Source organism: Pelobates fuscus, chromosome 1 (genome assembly GCF_036172605.1).
Source record: "Pelobates fuscus isolate aPelFus1 chromosome 1, aPelFus1.pri, whole genome shotgun sequence".
NCBI classification, from domain to species: domain Eukaryota; kingdom Metazoa; phylum Chordata; class Amphibia; order Anura; family Pelobatidae; genus Pelobates; species Pelobates fuscus.
In genome coordinates, this window is record NC_086317.1 from 158,163,481 (window position 1) to 158,182,656 (window position 19,176).

General features: G+C 40.2%; 2 protein-coding genes across 4 annotated transcripts in view; both read left to right on the plus strand.

Moving 5' to 3' along the window:
* The window catches only part of LOC134608397 (N-fatty-acyl-amino acid synthase/hydrolase PM20D1-like), an 81,200-nt gene extending 69,524 nt beyond the window's left edge, over window positions 1–11,676 (plus strand). Inside the window, exon 13 of one of the 2 annotated variants that reach the window (XR_010090740.1) lies at window positions 10,055–10,142. Coding sequence is in view for 1 of the 2 variants with exons in the window: in XM_063451188.1 (XP_063307258.1) it covers window positions 10,055–10,184 (130 nt within the window). In the remaining variant the exon portion in view is untranslated. Of the gene's footprint in view, window positions 1–10,054 lie in introns of both variants that reach the window. The other variant, XM_063451188.1, reaches the window with a different exon arrangement.
* Window positions 11,677–16,511: 4,835 nt separating this feature from the next.
* PFKFB2 (6-phosphofructo-2-kinase/fructose-2,6-biphosphatase 2) overlaps window positions 16,512–19,176 on the plus strand; it is a 37,648-nt gene continuing 34,983 nt past the window's right edge. For both annotated transcript variants that reach the window (XM_063451217.1, XM_063451224.1), the window contains exons 1-2: window positions 16,512–16,607; window positions 17,352–17,451. In XM_063451217.1, coding sequence (XP_063307287.1) covers window positions 17,367–17,451 — 85 coding nt within the window. In that variant the 5' untranslated portion in view covers window positions 16,512–16,607; window positions 17,352–17,366. The remainder of the gene's footprint in view (window positions 16,608–17,351; window positions 17,452–19,176) is intronic.

Genomic DNA, 19,176 nt, shown 5'->3' on the forward strand with positions numbered 1-19,176 from the left:
GATTTAGGCAATATACACTTTAATTTCTATCATAGCACAATATGTCTGCCGATATAAATACCCTGACACTCCCTTCAGGCATTTTCATGTAAACACTACATTTTCAGAGAAAAGGCAGTGTTTACATTGCCCCTAGGGTCACTCCTCAGATGGCCACTGGAGGGGCTTCCTGGCTCAGGGCTGCACAATAAGCAGCCCTGCCGTTCAGCGTCCCCACGCTCTGCATGGAGACTCTGAATTTTCCACATAGAGATGCATTGATTCCATGCATCTTTATAAGGAGGTCCTGATTGTCCAAAATGGCGTTTGGCCCCGCCCCGTGACAATTTTAGCCAATCCAATGCTTTCCCTGTGGGAAAGCATTGGATTGGCTAAAAATCGGCCATTTTGATGATGTCACAAAGGGGGCGGAGCCAGTGATAGCAGACCTGTGTGGCACTGGAAAAAGGGTGAGTTTTAAACTTTTTAAGGGGGCTAAGCCACCTATATGGTGGGTTTAGCACTATAGGGTCAGGAATCCATGTTTGTGTTCCTGACCCTATAGTGATCCTTTAAGTTACTATTGTTTTTATTGCTTTTGAATGGCCATAGATAGTTAATTCAATTTTTATTTTCTCCTCTTCTATCTCGTACTACCCCTGAGATTTATGGTTGTCTAAGTACATTAACATAACATGCATTAATAAGGAGGCTCTATGGTAAAGTTCTATATTTGAACAACCGATCCCTCCCTGTTTTTTGTTAAGTTGTAGCACATTTCTACCTATCCTCGTTATTTTAGTCAGCCTGATAAATTTTGTGAAGAACATATTCACCATCTTGAGCTATGGTATGCGGATTTTCAAGGGAACTATTCTAAACAAATACATACATTTAGGTATTATGTAGGCTTTTAAAGTATTAACTCTTCCCCACAAAAATATTTCTAAAGCCCTCCACGATTTTAACTGATGATTTGTTTGTTTTAAAAGAGATAAAAAGTTAACTTCTATTCGATCCTTTGGTAGGACCGTTATACTTATTCCCATGTAGTTATATTTTTTCTTGACCCATTTGAAACAAAAGTAGCAGTCTATCTGTTTTATTTCATGTTTGTTCATATAAGAAGGCATAGCTGTTGTTTTGTCAATATTTAGTTTATAGTTTGAAAACAAACTGTATTTTTGTATCTTAGCCATCACAAAAATAACAGAAGAGGAAAGACTGGACAACATTAAAAGTGTGTCATCAGCATACTGACAAATGTTAATTTTTCCCTTATTTATTTTAAAGCATTATATATTAGGGTTGTTCTAATATCCATAGCTAGGGGTTCGGCAGCTAGTTCATATAGTAGTGCAGAAAGATGACATCCCTGCAGAGTACCATTGGTGATATCTGTCACGGTTCTCACCGTGACATCCAGACAGCCATACGAGGTCGCCCCATAAGTGCCCAACAGGAGATTTGAAATTTTGACTCTTTCTACCTTAAGGGACACTTCAGGCACCCAGACAACTTCTGCCGTTGGAGTGGTCTGGGTGCCAACTCCCACCCCCATTTTATAAACTGCAATAATTACTTTGCAGGGTTAAGTCCTCCTCTAGTGGCTGTCTATCAGATAGCCACTAGATGGACTTTTGTGTTCTTAGAACACGAAAAGTGTTTTAAACGATGCTGGACGTCCTCACGCTATGCATGATGAACTCCAGCATCGCCGGAATCCCAATAGGAAAGCATTACTTAAGAATTATTCCCTAAGTAATTCAGGAAATTGTTTTAAACCTATGCTATTGTAAAAAAGGCGTAAATGTGTGACACCTTGTGTTATCCAGGTATCTAACTGTAGGTCTCATGTAAAAGCAGTAATAGTCTTTAGTGGGGCTGCATATAAGAATTTGTTATCATCTACAAGTTTTGGGATAGTCTGTCTCCATATTCGAAGCAGGTTTTTAGTGATTAGTAACATATCATCTTTCTTTCCTAATTTTGTTTTACCTGCCCACAGGACCTGCAGTAGCGTACCTCCAGACATACAAGCGTTTTCTAGTGCTAACCACATAGGGGGAAGTATTCGTTCCATTGCTGAGAGACCTTGTGCAAGTATTGAGGCCTTGTAATACTTTTCTACATTCGGGATACCCAGACCCCCTTTCTCAAATTGGAGCCACAATAGTTTTTGTTTTATTCGAGGGGGTTTTCTTTTACAGATGTGTGCGTTTATGAGTACTTGAAATTTTCTTAATATTGTGTTTGGTATGTCAATCGGTAGAGTTCGGAAGAGGTATAGAATATGCGATAGGATCATCATTTTTGTAGTTCTGGTTTCATAGTGTATACGGCCTAACCATGATATATATTTGGCTTCCCATTTTTTAAGCTGTTGTTCTAGTTTGTATATAAGTGGTAGGTGGTTCTCTTTGATAATTAAATTATATGAAGAGGGGAGTTTAATGCCTAGATAAGATATTGATGTCTTACGCCAGTCATAAGGGTATGTAGCTTGTAATGATTTTACGGTGAGTGTAGGAAGACCTATGGCCAGTGGTTGAGATTTTTGTTGAGTTATTTTTATAATGTGATATCTGGCCATATCTATCTAGCATCTTTATTAAATATGGAATTGAGGATTCAGGATTAGTTAAAAAAAAAAAAGCAGGACGTCATCCGCATTAAGGGCTACTTTTGATTCTCCCGAGGGGGTAGTCAGTCCCTGAATCCCATTATGGCTTTTAACTTTTCTTACCAGGGGTTCCATACATAAAATACAAATTAATGGGGAAAGGGGGCACCCCTGTCTAACACCGTAAGTAATGTGGAATGGTCAAGATAAGAAACTGGAATTAAATACTTTAGCTGCTGGTCGGGAGTAGAGGGCTAAAATACTGTATAAGAATGCTAGAGGAAGACCCATCATTAATAATACTTCTTCCATGTATACCCAGATCAAGCGATCAAACACTTTTTCAGCATCCAGGGCCAACAGTAAGCCTTGTTGATTGATATGATGTGCCCAGGTAATTACATTTAAACAGTGCCTTGTGTTATCTTCCGGTTGTCTGGAAGGGACAAATCCCGCTTGTTCTGGTGAAACTAGATCCAACAATATGGGTTTGAGGCGTGAGGTTAGCATTTAAGAGTAAAGTTTTGTGTCCGCGTTTAGTAACGAAATGGGTCTTAACATTCTGTTGGTGCTTTGCCAGGCTTAGGTAGGGTGCAGTGGCGTACATACTGCGGTCGCAGGGGTCGCAGATGCGACTGAGCCCGGCCGCCCTGCGGACCCCTGCGACCAGGTACCAGGCCTGCTGCCACATTTTGCGGCCCCGGCCTGCGCGGCAAACCGCCGGGGCCGCATCTGGAGGGGTCCATCGGGTGCCAGTCTGCGCTGGGCGCTTTAAGAGCGCGACCGGGCCCCCTGTGATTACATCAGAGCTGGGAGGAAGTGACCGCATGTCACTCCTCCCAGCTATCAGCCCACGCGGGAGGAAGACCAGGGAGTCAGAGTGGGAACTCTGACTCCCATCAGGCTGAGCCCCCACTGGACCCCAGGGAAAGTAACAAGGTAGGAAACGTTTTCTATATGGCTGTATGTTTGTGTGTGTTTGTCTGTGTCTCTCTGTGTGTGTGTCTGTGTCTCTGTGTGTGTGTGTGTGTGTGTCTGTGTCTCTGTATGTGTGTGTGTGTGTCTCTGTATGTGTGTGTCTGTGTTTCTGTATGTGTGTGTCTGTGTTTCTGTATGTGTGTCTGTGTCTCTGTATGTGTGTCTGTGTCTCTCTGTATGTTTGTCTGTGTCTCTCTGTATGTGTGTGTGTCTCTGTATGTATGTGTGTGTCTTTGTATGTGTGTTTGTCTATGTATGCAGTGGCGTACACACAATCCATGGGGCCTCGTATGTATGTGTCTGTGTCTGTGTGTGTGTCTGTGTCTATGTGTGTGTGTTTGTCTGTGTCTCTGTATGTGTGTGTGTCTGTATGTATGTGTCTGTGGAGGGGTGTATGTGTGTCTGTCTGTGTGTATGTTTGTGTGTGTGTGTCTGTATGTATGTGTCGGGGGGGATTGTGGGCGGGGGTACGGATCAGGGGAGGGAGGGGGGGGCCCACGGATCAGTTTCACACTGGGGCCCCATGCATTGTGTGTACGCCACTGGTATGGTGACTATATGAGCCAGCTGCATCTCTTCTGGTATGGTACCAGAGTTTTTTTTTAAAATTGAAAAGTTTAGTAAGATGCGGTACGAGCTGAGCTTCGAATAGCGACTCTAACCTCATCCTCTGAGAATTGTGTGGTCAAGATTGAACACTGTTCCAAAGTCAGACGTGGTAAATTTACTTCTTTCAAGAAATTAACTATTTCTTCTCTAGTAGGCTGGTGTGTGTTATTGTTGAGCCTTAGGTTATACAGTATAGTGTAAAAAGATGCTAATTCCTCAACTATATCCTGAGGGTTGTATAATTTGATGTTATTATTAATTGCTGTCATATAGGGTAATTTGGACTGTAGGTATTGTGATTTCAGTTTACTTGCTAATATTCTGCCTGCTTTATTTCCCTGCATATAGTGGGACAGATTTAGTTTCCTTAGTTGCCTCTCCATTCTAAATGCAGAGAGTGCCTGTATTTCCCCTTTGATTTTAGTTATCTTTTTAGTTAATTGTTTTGAAGGGTTCAATTTATCACTACCTTCTACTACAGAAAGATCAGCTGTAAGTTGCTTTCTCTTCTTGTCTACCTTTTTCTTATGGATTCTTATGGATTGATCCCGCTTGCATAAGGAGTCCTCTTATTACAGCTTTGAGGGCTAACCATTGTGTATCTATTCGTGATAAGTCCCTAACATGGTCATCATAAAATTATTGAATTGCTGTGCATATTGTCGCCACCAGACCTACTTTGCCCAATAAAGATTCGTTAAGACATAAGGAGTTCGTGTGTAGCGAGCCATGCTCCAGAGCCAAAGTCTACGTTTTTGATATTCCACTTTTTTTTTTTTAAATATTAAACGTAAAACTGTGAATTATCTAGTAGAAAAGGTATGGCTGGAGTATGGAGAAAGGAATCCTCCAGAACATACCTGTGGTCATGAGAAAGAAGTTGGCAATTGTAGCCATATCCAACAAATTATTAACCAAGCACAATTTTGTCATAATGTGCCTAAGGTAACCCTTGGTCATTGTGGCCTTATCTTCTCACCAATATAACTTGTCTGACATAGTAAGTCGCACGTCGTGGGGACACGATATATTATTATAATGAATCGGTATTGTATACACCTACTCGTTATTAAAAGCGTTTTGTGGACTAAGCGTCTATAGGAGACCCTGTATCCCCCAGAACCTCGCTTTCCTATAGCATTATAGTTGCTTACATTGGGTAGAAAAGTGCTATTCTTCTGTTCTTAATATTAGAAATTGACATAAAACGAGATTATTAACCCTTGGACTACCCATGCCCTGAAAGATACTTAATAATCAAGTTGCCTGTACACATTTAAAGTTATGGTGTCCCTTTAAGCGAAAAGCAGAATGGGAAAAAAGTTAAGGAAAGGATTTACAATATAGCAACCCTTCCCGTGTCTATTTTGTGGGCTAAAAGCCCCCTTTTTGGCCTCTATCACCGTTAAGCTAACCTTTAAAATTTTAGAGTTCATTCTATCAACCAAGCTGTTTGCAGCATTTACAGCATACAGTTATTAAATAAAGCTGATGTATATATGACCCAATTTCTCACATATTTACTCCAAGGATGCCAAGTCCACTATCAGGATCGGTTATAATGTTAAGTTTACCATTTCTCCATATTAATAGTTTTGTGGGGAAACCCCAACAATATGCCACCTTATTATCACGCAGCGTTTTGGTGATAGTAGAGAATTCCCTCCTTCTGGCCATGGTTAAGGCCGATAGATCTGCAAATATAGATATTCCAGAGTATGGTGTCGGTAGCATCGGGAGGGCTCTGACGGCCTTGAGGAGTGTTTCCTTAGATTTGAAATGGTGGAAACGGACTATCACATCACGCGGTGTATCCACTGTAAAGTGAGGAGGTCGTGGAAGTCGTGAGCCCTGTCCAGTTCCCATGCCGGACCTGTAAGCGATGGTTCTAAAGTTGAGCACATGGATACAATAAACGCTTGACGCAGGTCTGCTTTTATCGATTCCTCTACACCTCTGAATCTCACGTTGTTACGGCAAGATCTATCCTCCATGTTTGCCATTTTATTCCAAAGTTTTGCATTCTCCAGCTTCAGTTTGTGGAGTCTGTCAGTCACCTCCTTATGAGCGGTGCATAGCTCATCTGTTTTTTTGTTCCAAATTGTCTGTAGGCTCTGCCAGCTCTTGATGAATGCTGGAAGTAATAGTTGTAAAATCTTCCCTTATCGTATCCCTCAAATCTAGAAGCGCTTGTTTAAGGTAATCTTTTGTAATTTGTCATTCCTCTGTGTCACATTGCGATAAATCCGCCCGTTGCTGAGTGTCCATATCAGGTGATTGAGTCCTAGCCTCAGCGCCATCTTGTGCCTGTCTCTGTTGTTCTTTTCTGTTTTGCTGGATCTTGTCTGTGAGCTTAGTTTGTTTGGAGGGTGACATTTTGCAGCTCCTTGATAGTCCCACACACTCTGCACTCTACCGGTCTCAGCTAAACGTAATAACAATATCTTTATGCGGTTTAACGCTTCGTTTTTGCTATGTTGGCTCTTGAAGCACGGAGCTCTTACTCCATGCGTCCGATCAGGCCAGAAGCCAGACATGCCACTGTGGTGTCCCTGTGGTATCCTCCTGCTTTTGTCCTTGCCTGTACTGCGACTTGAAGCTATATCCTGCACAGCCCCCGTGCACAGACTCAAAGCCCAGGTGAGTTCTTATCTGGTCACATTGGTCTGTGTTTATTTGCAAGGGTGAGCGTATAACTCTGCACATCGGACACCACATCAGGTAAGATCCTGACATAATGAACAGATTCTATTCCATGCCCGACCACTCTCCTGGAAGGTAAAGAATACATTGCTTTGATGGCTGTAAAACTTTTCTCTGCAAATCCAATGGCCTTTAACGTATATTTAATAAAATTCCAATTTATCTTATCAAAGGTCTTTTCTCGCATCTAGTGCTAGAGTTATAAAAGGGATTTTACTCTTATGGATTCTTTTGTAAATGTTTAGGATTGTCATAATATAATTAATGGAGGATCTGCCGAAAATAAAACCTACTTGGTCAAACTAGTTTATTACTCTTTTAATTCTGTTTGCCAAAAATAGTTGCATACATTTTATAGTCTGTATTGAGTAGTGCTATTGGATGGTAACTAATCAATTCAATTCAATTCAAATCGAGTTCTTATCCTGTTTAAGAATTGAGAGTAGATAAGCTTAATTTCCTTTGGCATAATACCTTCAAAGGACCACTATAGTGCCAGGAAAACATACTAGTTTTCCTGGCACTATAGTGCCCTGAGGGTGCCCCCACCCTCAGGAACCCCCTCCCGCTGGGCTCTGGAGAGAGGAAGGGGTTAAACACTTACCTTTCTCTAGCGCCGGGCGGGGAGCTTTCCTCCTCCTCTCCTCCTTCCTCGCGACGTCATCGGCTGAATGTGCATGCGCGGCAGGAGCCGCGCGCGCATTCAGCCGGTCGCATAGGAAAGCATTCACAGTGCTTTCCTATGGACGCTGGCGTCTTCTCACTGTGATTTTCACAGTGAGAAGCACGCAAGCGCCTCTAGCGGCTGTCAATGAGACAGCCACTAGAGGCTTTGCAGGCTGGATTAACCCTCAGTATAAACATAGCAGTTTCTCTGAAACTGCTATGTTTATAAAAAAAAGGGTTAATCCTAGAGGGACCTGGCACCCAGACCACTTCATTAAGCTGAAGTGGTCTGGGTGCCTATAGTGGTCCTTTAAGCATAATGTAATGTACACATCAAGACCCAGAGCTTTATTTCTTTTCAGATTATTAATAATTGCACCTACTTCCTTTGATGTTATATTTTGATTCAGCTGGTCTCACTGTAATGAATTCAAAGAGGAAAGCCATTTATCTCTAAAGTATGCTGTACATTGAGAATGAGAGGTATGAGCTGGCAGATTATATAATTCTTGATCATTTTGTTTAAAAGCAGATTCTATTTCCTTTGGTGCAAGGACAATCCGTTGTCCTAAATTAATTTTATCTATATGGTCCTTTACACATCTAATCTTAAAGGGACACTATAGTCACCAGAACAACTACAGCTCATTGTAGTTGTTCTGGTAAGTATAGACAGTCCCTGCAGGCATTTTCATGCGAACACTGTCTTTTCAGAAAAGGTAGTGTTTACATTAAAGCCTAGGGACACCTCCAGTGGCCACTCATCAGATGGCCACTGGAGGTGCTTCTTGGAGCAGTGCTGCACAGTGTGCAGCATTGCCATTCAGCATCTCCACGCTCTGCATGGAGATGTTAAACTTTCCTCATAGAGATGCATTGATTCAGTACATCTCTATGAGGAAATGCTGAAAGGCCTGGCTGGCGTTCAACCCCGCCCTTTCCCTATGGGAAAGCATTAGATTTGCGTAGAAATAAGCCTTGTTACCTCTATAATAATAATTTGATTCTATTGTCTCTAGATTTCTATTTACTCTATTTACACTAATTAGTTGTTTATTTTACCCTTTATCCCTTCCTATCCCACCCTGTACCTTCTCCCCCACTTCCCTCCCCTGCCTTGCCCACATTCAAGTCAAGAACACGAAAAAAGTAACCGTACCATATTTCGCTATAGACTATAGACAAGACATAGAATGAACGAAACAAGCCAGCGACCCAGCCAGTGTAGACCAAAAACAAGCCACGAAATGCAGTCACCAAGAGCATAATTTGCGAGAAGGCAAAAGCCTTGTACAGTGACCTGAAGACTAAGCTGCCAGGTCCATATGTAACAGACAAAGAGAGCTTCAAGGCGAGCCATGGTTGGTTCAAAAACTTCAAGAGAAGGATTGGCCTCCATAGTGTCATCCGGAATGGGGAGGCTGCGAGTGCCGACACCAAGGCAGCAGAGTTATTTGTCAAGGAGTTCGAAAGGCTCGTGGTTTACGAGTGTTATGTGCCCAGCAAGTTTTCAACTAGACGGGGCTTTTTTGGAAGAAGATGCCCAAGAGGACCTAGATCACTGCTGAGGAGAAGGCCATGCCCTGTCATAAGCCCATGAAAGACCCTCTACCACTTGGAAAATCCATAAGCCTTCAAGAAATGTCAGGTGCAAAAGAGTCAGCTCAATGTGTTATGAAGGTCCAACAGCAAGGCTTCTGTCACGCGGATGCTGTTTGTTGAGTGGGTCAATGCGGATGCTGTTTGTTGACTGGACGTGGACCATGAAGACATCCAGGAGTTGGTGGGGGAACGTGACAACGAGCTGATGGATCTGCTTTAGGAGCAGCAGCATGACGTTATAGAGAAGCTTTGTCTGAGGAGGACAAGGCAGAAGAATCTGTCAGTTCTCAGAGGATTAAGGAGGCGTGCAAAGCGTGGGAGTTTTTGCAAGATTTTGTGGAGAAGAATCCCCCAAATAAGACTGTAGCAATTCGTAGTGTAAATTTGTTTAATGATAACGCAATGTCACATTTCCGTGAAATTTTGAAAAGAAGGCAAAAACAGGTGTCATTAGATAGGTTCCTTGTAAAGGTTTGTAAGAGTAATAGTGTTGAAAGTGGGGAAAAGGGGTTGAGAAAAGTGAAACAAAGTTTAGCCCACAGTCTCCAGCGTAAAATATCCAATAGTGAAGAGAGAACTCCCAAGGTTACAGCTTCTGATGTTCTCTTGGAAGGAGACTCTCCTTCCATTAAGTAACCCCCAGGTTAATTTGTATAATATTTATTTTTTATTGTGAATTATTCATTTGTGATGTTAGGGGTAATAATTGGTAGAGTAATTACCATTAAAAATATTTTTTATATGTATGTATGAGGGTCTGGAACACATTATTTGAATTCCCATTGATTTTAGGAGTTTTTTGGACTGCGAGCATGGTCACAGAACGGATTAAACTCAAAGTCCAAGGTACCACTGTACATGAATGATATTGATCTATTTTTTTTTTCCTTTCAGGTTTCATGGTCTGAATGAACGGATATCAAAAGAAGGGTTTGAAGCTGTTGTACAGTTTTATTACCAGCTGATTCAAAATTCAGACTCTGAGAAAGTGCCCGGACCTCATCATATACCAGAAGAATTATAGTCAGAAATGGAGGGACTTGAATAACGTTATGGAAATGTAGATTTCCAAATTGCCTTTACACTGTGCAGCATTTTATCTGTATACTGACAGCAGTCATAGTAGGTAATTGTATGCACTGACTGTAATGTTGGTTGTTAATACTGACCTGACCTGACCTGGTGCCTAAATAAATCAATTTTCCCTGTTAGGTACGTGTAGTTGTAGTTACACTATATGGACAAAAGTATTGGGACACCTGACCATTACACCAAAAGGGACTTTTACATAGATATTAATATGTTGTTGATCCTTTTTTCAGCTATAACATCTTCTACTCAAAACGAAGGCTCAAACCTGACTGCTACATATATACCCCCTATATATAGCTCCACCTGGCATTACAGTAACAATAGATGCTTGTTAGCCAGTAAAAGAGTCTGAAAGTACTCCAGTTATTACTGCCCTTCCCATCTCTACCTATATTCTACTTAACAGACTGTTTCAAATCTACCATATAGAACTAAACTATTAAATAACTATTTATGTGACATTGCCAGTTTGTTAGATTTTTCTGGATTTCTGAACTTGGCTTGTCTTGATTACTCTTTGTTAGCTGCTTTACTGACTTATTGGCTTGTTTTGCCGACTATTCTGACTTCTGGATTCCCCTGACTGTAACCTGTTCCTGTCTACATTAAGCCCAGCCATTATAAAGTGACTACACCAAACAACTCAAAATAATACATTTAATGTACTTGTTAAATGCTATGCCATCATGGGGATAATTTTCTTTCTTAGGGTGTCAAGTTTTCTCAAAGGCGACATAAGAGCAGAAAATCACTTTGTTAAATTTACTAATTGACAAGGGCATCTAATATATTTGGCTCTGTGACTTACCAAATTTTTTATTTAATTTTTTAAAACTGTTACGTGGTGGTGCTCCGATATGATGTATAATAATACCTACTGAGGCTTTATTGAACTAACTAACTGAACCAACTATATTTGGATTATGACATTTTTGTGAAAATTTAGTTTGTGTGTGAAAAAGCACTAATAAAAATCTAACCACTAAATGGGATCTGTATTTGTGATAAAGTGGCTAGTCCAAACACCTCAAAATATGCCATTTAGAATACTCTGGGTTGCCTACTTTTGAAAATGGTATGCCATAATGGTTGAAATGTTATTACACAACTGCCATACTCTCTCAAAGGTGGCATAGGCCGAGAAAATCACTTTGTCAAATTTCTAGGTATGAAGACTGAAATGTGCAAACTCTTTATTTGACCCTGTAACTTACCAAAATCCCATACAACCTGTACATGAGGGGTACTGTTGTAATTGTGCAACATCGCTGAACACAAATACTAGTGTTTTAGAGCAGTAAAATGTATGCCGATGATATCATCAGAGAAAGTGCAGTTTTTGTGTGTAAAATGCAAAAAAACCAAATATGAACACTAACTTTGGCCAAGATTTGTGACTAAGTGGCTGCTGAAAAATAAAAATTATACCCTATTTTGAATACCCTGGATTGTCTATTTTGCAAATGGTATGCCATGATTGAAGTAATTCTCATTCCTGGACTGCTATATACAGGCGCGGCTCTAGACTTTACGAGGCCTTAGATGAAACTCAAACATGAGGCCCATTAGCGTGTTTACAAGAACCTGTAGATATATTCAAAATCAGGCTTGCAGTTTGGGATACAGAGAGGTAGTCTCTGTATTCATCTTTAGAGGCTTGCATTGTAGCGGCTCCCTATGCTGCTACGTTGTGAGCTCTTTGACTGTAGTTATGGCATAATATGCAATGAACAAATTTAATTTACAATTATGCTTATCATTTATACTCGATTGCTCGGTATTGTTGTATAGCCTGGCAGTCGTGTAAAAAATAAAGAAAAAAGTTACCTGCGCTCCGTCCTAAATCCCTATGTATATTTAAACAAATGGAGGTTATTTATTACTCCAATGGCCATTGGAGGGAATGCCCGCCTGCCACGTCAAGGCAAACCCCATAGGTGGGTCCTACACTGACCTTTCACCTTGCTTCCTTGAGCTTCTGGCAAAGATATCTCTAATGAGACAGAGAGGGGTATTTTTTTTTTTATATTCATCCCTTCATACTTATGAACCCTTAATAGGAAACACATGGGATGGGCGGTAGCATTGTAACTTAGCTGTGTGATACAAAAAAGTGAATACAAATACAAAAAAACAAGTCCTGCGCTCAAACAGGAGAGAGCACAAGTAACTTTTTTTTCTTTGGTTTTTACTGTATGTATTGGGGCTGATGTTCACTATGGTCGTTGCTGCCGCACAGGAGTGATGGAATTTAAGCGCAGGACTTGTTTTTTTGTATGTGTATACATAAGTGCCAGTGTGAAGGGGTTATTGGAAACAAAAATGAACATTTTGGTTGGGCTTGTAAAAAAATGATTTACCAAATAATAAAGTTACTGATAAGAAAACAATGTCATAGACATTTTACCCACATATGTATGCATATAATATATATGTTGCTTCAACTTTACCTTTGCATTACCCATACCATACCACCTTCACATTACAGACATAGACAATACACAAATACATATAGACACTGATACATGCATACACACACAGACACAAACAAACTGATGCACAGGGACACAAATATTGACTAATAAAGACATATAGTCACAATGTGTATATATCTGGCTCTGTGTATTTGAGTGTGTCTGGCATTGTCTACCTGTGTATGTGCCTAATAGGGTCTGACAGTGAGTGTTTTGTGTGTATGTGCGGTGTTTTATGTATATGGTGTTCTGCCTGCCTTTGTGCACTTTGTTTTTAGCCAAGTTATGTTTTATGACTTTGTGTGTATGATGATTGTATTCAGGGGTGACTGTGACAGGGTGTGTAAAGGGGTAACTGTGGCAGGGTGAGTGTGACAGGGTGAGGGGGTAAGTGTGACAGAATGAGAGAGGGCACGTGTGACATGGTTGAAGGATGGAGTGTTACAGGGTGACGGGAGGTAAGCGTGACAGGTTTAATTGTTAATGTGAAGGGTGAATGTGGCATTGTTGGAGGAGTGAGTGTTATAGAGCAAGGGGAGGTGAATGTGACATGATTAAGGTGAATTAATTGACAGGGTGAGTGTGGCAGGGTTGCAAGTGAGTGTAGCACGGTTGGAGGAGGGAGTGTGACAGAAAAAGGAGTGGTGAGCGTGACAGTGAGAGAAAAGGTGAATGTAACAGGATTAGGGGGTTATGTGATAGGGTGAGTGTGGCAGAACGAGGGGAGTTGAGTGCGGTTTGGTTGAAGAGGGTGAGTGCGACAGTGTCGGGATGGGTTAAAGTGAGTGTGGCAGGGTTAAGTGAGGGAAGGAGGGGGTAACGGGGGGGGGTGCACATGAGCACTACCCTCTTTCTACTGCTAATACCTCTCCCTATACAACCAAGCATTCTGCTAGCATTTCCTGCTGCATTATTACATTGTCTGCCTACCTCTAAGTCATCAGAAATAATCACCCCTAAATTCCTTTCCTCAGATGTTGAGGTTAGGACTCTATGAAATATTCTGTACTCTGCCCTTGGGTTTTTATGAGCAAGATGCATTATCTTGCACTTATCCACATTAAATGTCAGTTGCCCTGTTAAATATCTTAGTATCATCAGCAAAAAGGCATACCTTACCATCAAGACCTTCTGCAATATCACTAAAAAAAATATTAAAGAGAATGGGTCCAAGTACAGATCCCTGAGGTACCCCACTGGTGACAAGTCCAATACTTCGAATATACATTGACTACAACCCTCTTTTGCCTGACACTCAGCCACTGCCTTACCCATTCAACAATATTGGAATCCAAACTTAAAGATTGCAATTTATTGATAAGCCTTTTATGTGCAACAGTGTCAAATGCGTTACTAAAAATCTAGGTAAGCACTGTCTACTGCACCACCCTGATCTATTATTTTAGTTACCCAATCAAAAAAAGCAATACGATTAGTTTGGCATGATCTCCCTGAAGTAAACCTATGTTGTCTCTGATCTTTAAATCCATGCGATTTTAGATGTTTAACAATCCTATCCTTTAACATGGTTTCCATTACTTTCCCAACAACTAAAGTTGGGTGTATTCCATCAGGTCCCATTGACTTATTTATCTTTACTTTTGAAAGTTGAAATAGAACCTCTTCCTCTGTAAACTCACATGCAATAAATGACTAATTTGTCCTTTTTCCTAACTAAGGTCCCTTTCCTTCATTTTCATCTGTAAATACTGAACGAAAATATTCATTGAGGCAGTCAGCTAGACCTTTATCCTCTTCTACATACCTTCCTTCTTTTGTTTTTAATCTAACTAATCCTTGTTTTACTTTCCTTTTCTCATTTATATATCTAAAAAATGTTTTGTCCCCTTTTTTTTACTGACTGTGCTATTTTCTCTTCTTTGTGTGATTTGGAAGCTCTTATAACATGCTTAGCCTCTTTCTGCCTTGTCTTATTGATCATTCTGTCTGCCTTACTCTGTTTTTTTTTATAATAACTAAATGCTAACTTTTTGTTTTTTACTATTTTGACCACATCTGCGGAGTACCACAGTGGTTTCTTGAATTTTTTGCTTTTACTTGACAAACCTAATGCAATTTTCTGTTGCCTTCAGCAGTGCAACTTTTAAATAATCCCATTTCTCTTGGACTCCATTTAAATTGCTCCAGTCTGATAATGACTCCTTTACACATATTCTAATTTTAGAAAAGTCTGTTTTTCTAAAGGCTAAAACTTTTGTTTTTGTGTGGTGTGACTCAGTCACTGTTCTTATATTAAACCACACTGACTGATGATCACTGGATCCTAAACTTTCACCTACAGTAATATCTGATACCAAATCTCCATTTGTTAACACTAAATCTAGTATGGCCTCTTTACGAGTTGGCTCCTCAACGACTTGTTTTAGAGACAAACCCAGTAGGGAGTTTAGAATATGTGTGCTCCTGGCACAAGCAGCTATTTTTGTTTTCTAATTCACATCAGGAAGATTAAAGTCACCCATGATAATAACTTCTCCCTTCATTTGCATTTTAGCTATTTCCTCAACTAGTAGATTATCTAACTCTTCTATTTATCCTGGGGCCTATAAATCACACCTACACGAGTTACTGTGTGATTACCAAATTCTAACGTAACCCAAACAGACTCTAAGTTCGCCTCGCTAACTTTTATTAGGCTAGATTTTATGCTATCTTTCACATACAGGGCCACCCCTCCCCCTTTCTTGCCTTCCCTGTCTTTTCTATATAAAGAGTACCCTGGTATTGCTATGTCCCAGTCATTTGTCTCATTATATCATGTCTCAGTAACAGCGACTATATCTACATTATCAGTTGCCATTATAGCCACAAGTTCATGGATCTTATTCCCTAAACTGCGTGCATTCGTAGACATGCCTCTAAGCTTATCATTTTTTAACACACTTGCCACAGGCACCTTCTTTCCTTGTTATGGGGGGCCAATTTGATTGTTGTTTTATCACCCTTTTGCCCCCTCCCCCTCCTAGTTTAAATACATCCTAGCCAAACCTCTGAACTGCTCACTGAGAAAGATGCAATCTTTTTTGTACAGTTTATTTCTATTCCAAACAGAGCTACCATGAGACATAAATCCACAACCTATTCTGAAGTAACCAATCTGAAAACAGTATCTGTACTCTGCAATAGTTACAGTTTGACTATGTTACCCTAATTTTTACAATTTGTTTTTCAATTCACTTCAGTTTGGTGTCTATCAATAAACCACCTAGACTTGTTTTGTGTTTTTCTTTTGTCATTCTGTCCTGTGTAACTACACTGGCCGCATTTTAATGACCATCACTGGTCCCCTTAGGACTATTTCCCGTTGCTATGGCGCAACAATTCCGTTGCTTGGCTCTGCACTCAATAACCCCCATGTTCCCGCCCCCAATGCACTGGACGACCTTGATTGGCCGCGAAGGACACTCCCCTCTAGCAACCCACCAGCGTCAGCCAATAGGAAGTCAGTGGTCGTGGCGAATCATCATATGTAAACCTTATTGTCGGAAACCCTGAGGGATTTACTAGGGCACCTTGCGGCCATCTTTGATTAGGGCAAAAAAATAAAACTCCTTTATGGCAAGCTAACATTTAAATCATTATCCGTTTCCAAAAAGATGAACACTCGGTTGTGTACATTTATTTTCAGGCAATCAACGTCCAACAGTCGACTCTTATTTCATTGCTGTGTCGGTCACAATACATTTCTTTGCCCACAATAAAGATGGCCGCCGCGCTTTGCAAGGTACTGCCCGTCGTGACGTCAAGCTGGAGCGAGTCCCGCCGTCTCCTTCAACCTACCCACCTGGGTCACCGGCTGCTGTGATAGAGACTGGAAGACACCACCTCACCTCACACGGGTTACAGCCAGCCAGCTGGAGGTGAGAGCCATGATCACACAGCCATACTATAATAGTGGGCTGTAATGCGGGTAATGCATGACATTCACACAATGGTTCACTCAGATTCAGTCCAACACATAGGGGTCTGTGCCAGTCTCAGTATGTATCACACCGGGGTGGGCTTAAAGATAACCCACTAACTGCTGTAGGATCTCAACTTCCTTTGATGCTGAACATCATCTTTTTTTAAACTAAGAAATTCCTACTTTAATGAGTTACCTTTACAGATTTTTTTTTGTATAATCTATTTTTGTTTTTATTTGTGCCATCCATCATTATTCTGGCACAGGTGAGATATATGTAAAGACTGGCCATCATTTTTTATATATTTAGGTGTACCAATTATACAATACATTGAGATCCTTGCCTGTGATATTACTCTACCTGCTGGTAGTATTTTTTTTGCAATGTGCTTGATAGCATGTAGAGCAATGAAAAAAAAGACCAACTGGATTCTGGCAGGTTTGAGTTCTCTTTTTTTAAAAACATTTTTTTTTTACATTCCAAGTATGCTTGTTGTATAATACTGTGCTGTGGAGTGTTTCAAAGCTGACTGGAGTTAGCTGGAGACTAGAATATTCCTGTCCCACCTGGCGTAGGGCAGTCTTTTATTGTTGGTTACACATTTATTTTGACTTGGCTGATTCGTCTCTCTCTCTTTTTTTTTGTTGTTGCTTATTTCATAATGTTATGTTTTTTTTTTTTTTGTTTTTTTTTTTTTAGTTCAGAGCAGGCGCAATGTCTGATATGAAAAGTCAGGACCCAGGACAGAGCAACAACGGTGGAGGCAAGGCTGGAGCCAGGAATCATGAGAAAAAATGCTGTAAGTATCAACCGCATGAAGTTTTAGCATATTTAAATGTACATTTATTTTGAAATGTGCTTTTGAATATACAAAATGTCCATTATATGCAAACCTTTTTTTGTCTTACCGTGAACAGTTAGATCTGTGTGCTATGCTGAACAGTCATTTATTTATTTTTAAGTATGATCGTCTTGATCCACAAAGGAAATTAAACCATCCTGTTTTTGTTATTTAGTATTTTTTTGTGTGTTGGCAAATGTCAAAGCTAGATTCCATCCACTACAATTCCTTATGCTCTTTGCATCAATTATAGAACGAGGAGGTTCCCTGTCAGTGAACCCCTGCAGTTGCTTATAATTCCTGCGTTTTGCAAAAACTACTGTAGCGTTAACCCCTTAAGGACCAAACTTCTGGAATAAAAGGGAATCATGACAGGTCACACATGTCATGTGTCCTTAAGGGGTTAAACTTCTCCCCCTCACATGCTTCCCTCTTACGGTACATGTACTTGCAGGGCAAATCAGAAATAATATGGATGGAACTGTTAACTGCTTTTACTGCTGCTATACTGTGTAGCTTAACCTATGTAAGAAGTACATGTATATATTTGAACAAAGCTACAAATATATTGACCCAGTGAAGTTTTAGATGAAATATGATGTAAATTGCGTTGATGTGTATTGGTGCAAAAGGAACCTTGCACTTGTGAACGAACCAATTTCAAAATGCAGTGATGCACGCATTAAGAAGGATGCTGAAAAATACATTTATATTGTGATGAAGGGATGTATGCGATGTGATGGCTAATGTGAAAGTCAGAATGTGTTAATCACTTTCAGACACTCTTATAGCAGATTATTGGGGGGATGGGTTGTGTCAATAGGCAACTTTTTAAAGCTTCTAATGCCTTGGAATGTTTGGGAGGAGTTCCAGAAGTTGGGTAGAGCATGGAAAAAGCCCTGCAGTTATGAGGAAGTGATGATAATAGCCATGGGCAGTATGTCAAGGACAGTTGTAGGAGCATTTGGAGACAAAACTGGAGCTAGGGGGTGTGCACTATTGGTGTGAAATCCAGATTTGATTCAGGCAGGATAAAATTTGATGACTTTAAAAAAAATAAAATAATAATAATTAAATTTTAATCTGATTTTATTTTTATAAAATACTTTTTCATGAAAAATCTATCTCAATATAGTTTTTTTGTTCAATATGCGTTTTTAGTACAAAGGCTATTCAGCATGAAATTTGGATTAGTTATGTAGTAGTGTATATTCATGCAATATTTAATTGTTGGTTAATCAATTCCATTAATCCCAGTTAATAGAATTTATTTCTGCAGAGATTACATGCACTCTTCCACAGCAAAAATGTTATAAAATAAACAAACACATCACAGGAAAGAAAACTTGTGATTTTTGTCACACTGTTATTTTTCAAATTTATAGACACACAATGAGCACATTTAAATAAATAAATAAGGCTTTCTATCTTATTGTGGGAGGGATGAGAAGGCAGTGGATGGATTGTCACAGAGGAGTAAATGATGATCACTGAGATGTGTTTATGTGGCGGAACCAACCTCGCCACTGAGAACTGGAGAAGCCTGGTTGCTAGCCTCCTGCCCAGTGATTATGGTCCCTGGGAGATATTGCCCTTTAAGGGACTGAATTGGGGCTTATGGACTGCTACCATAATGTACTGACCCTTTAAGAACTACTTTTGGGGCATGTTTTAGTTTATATT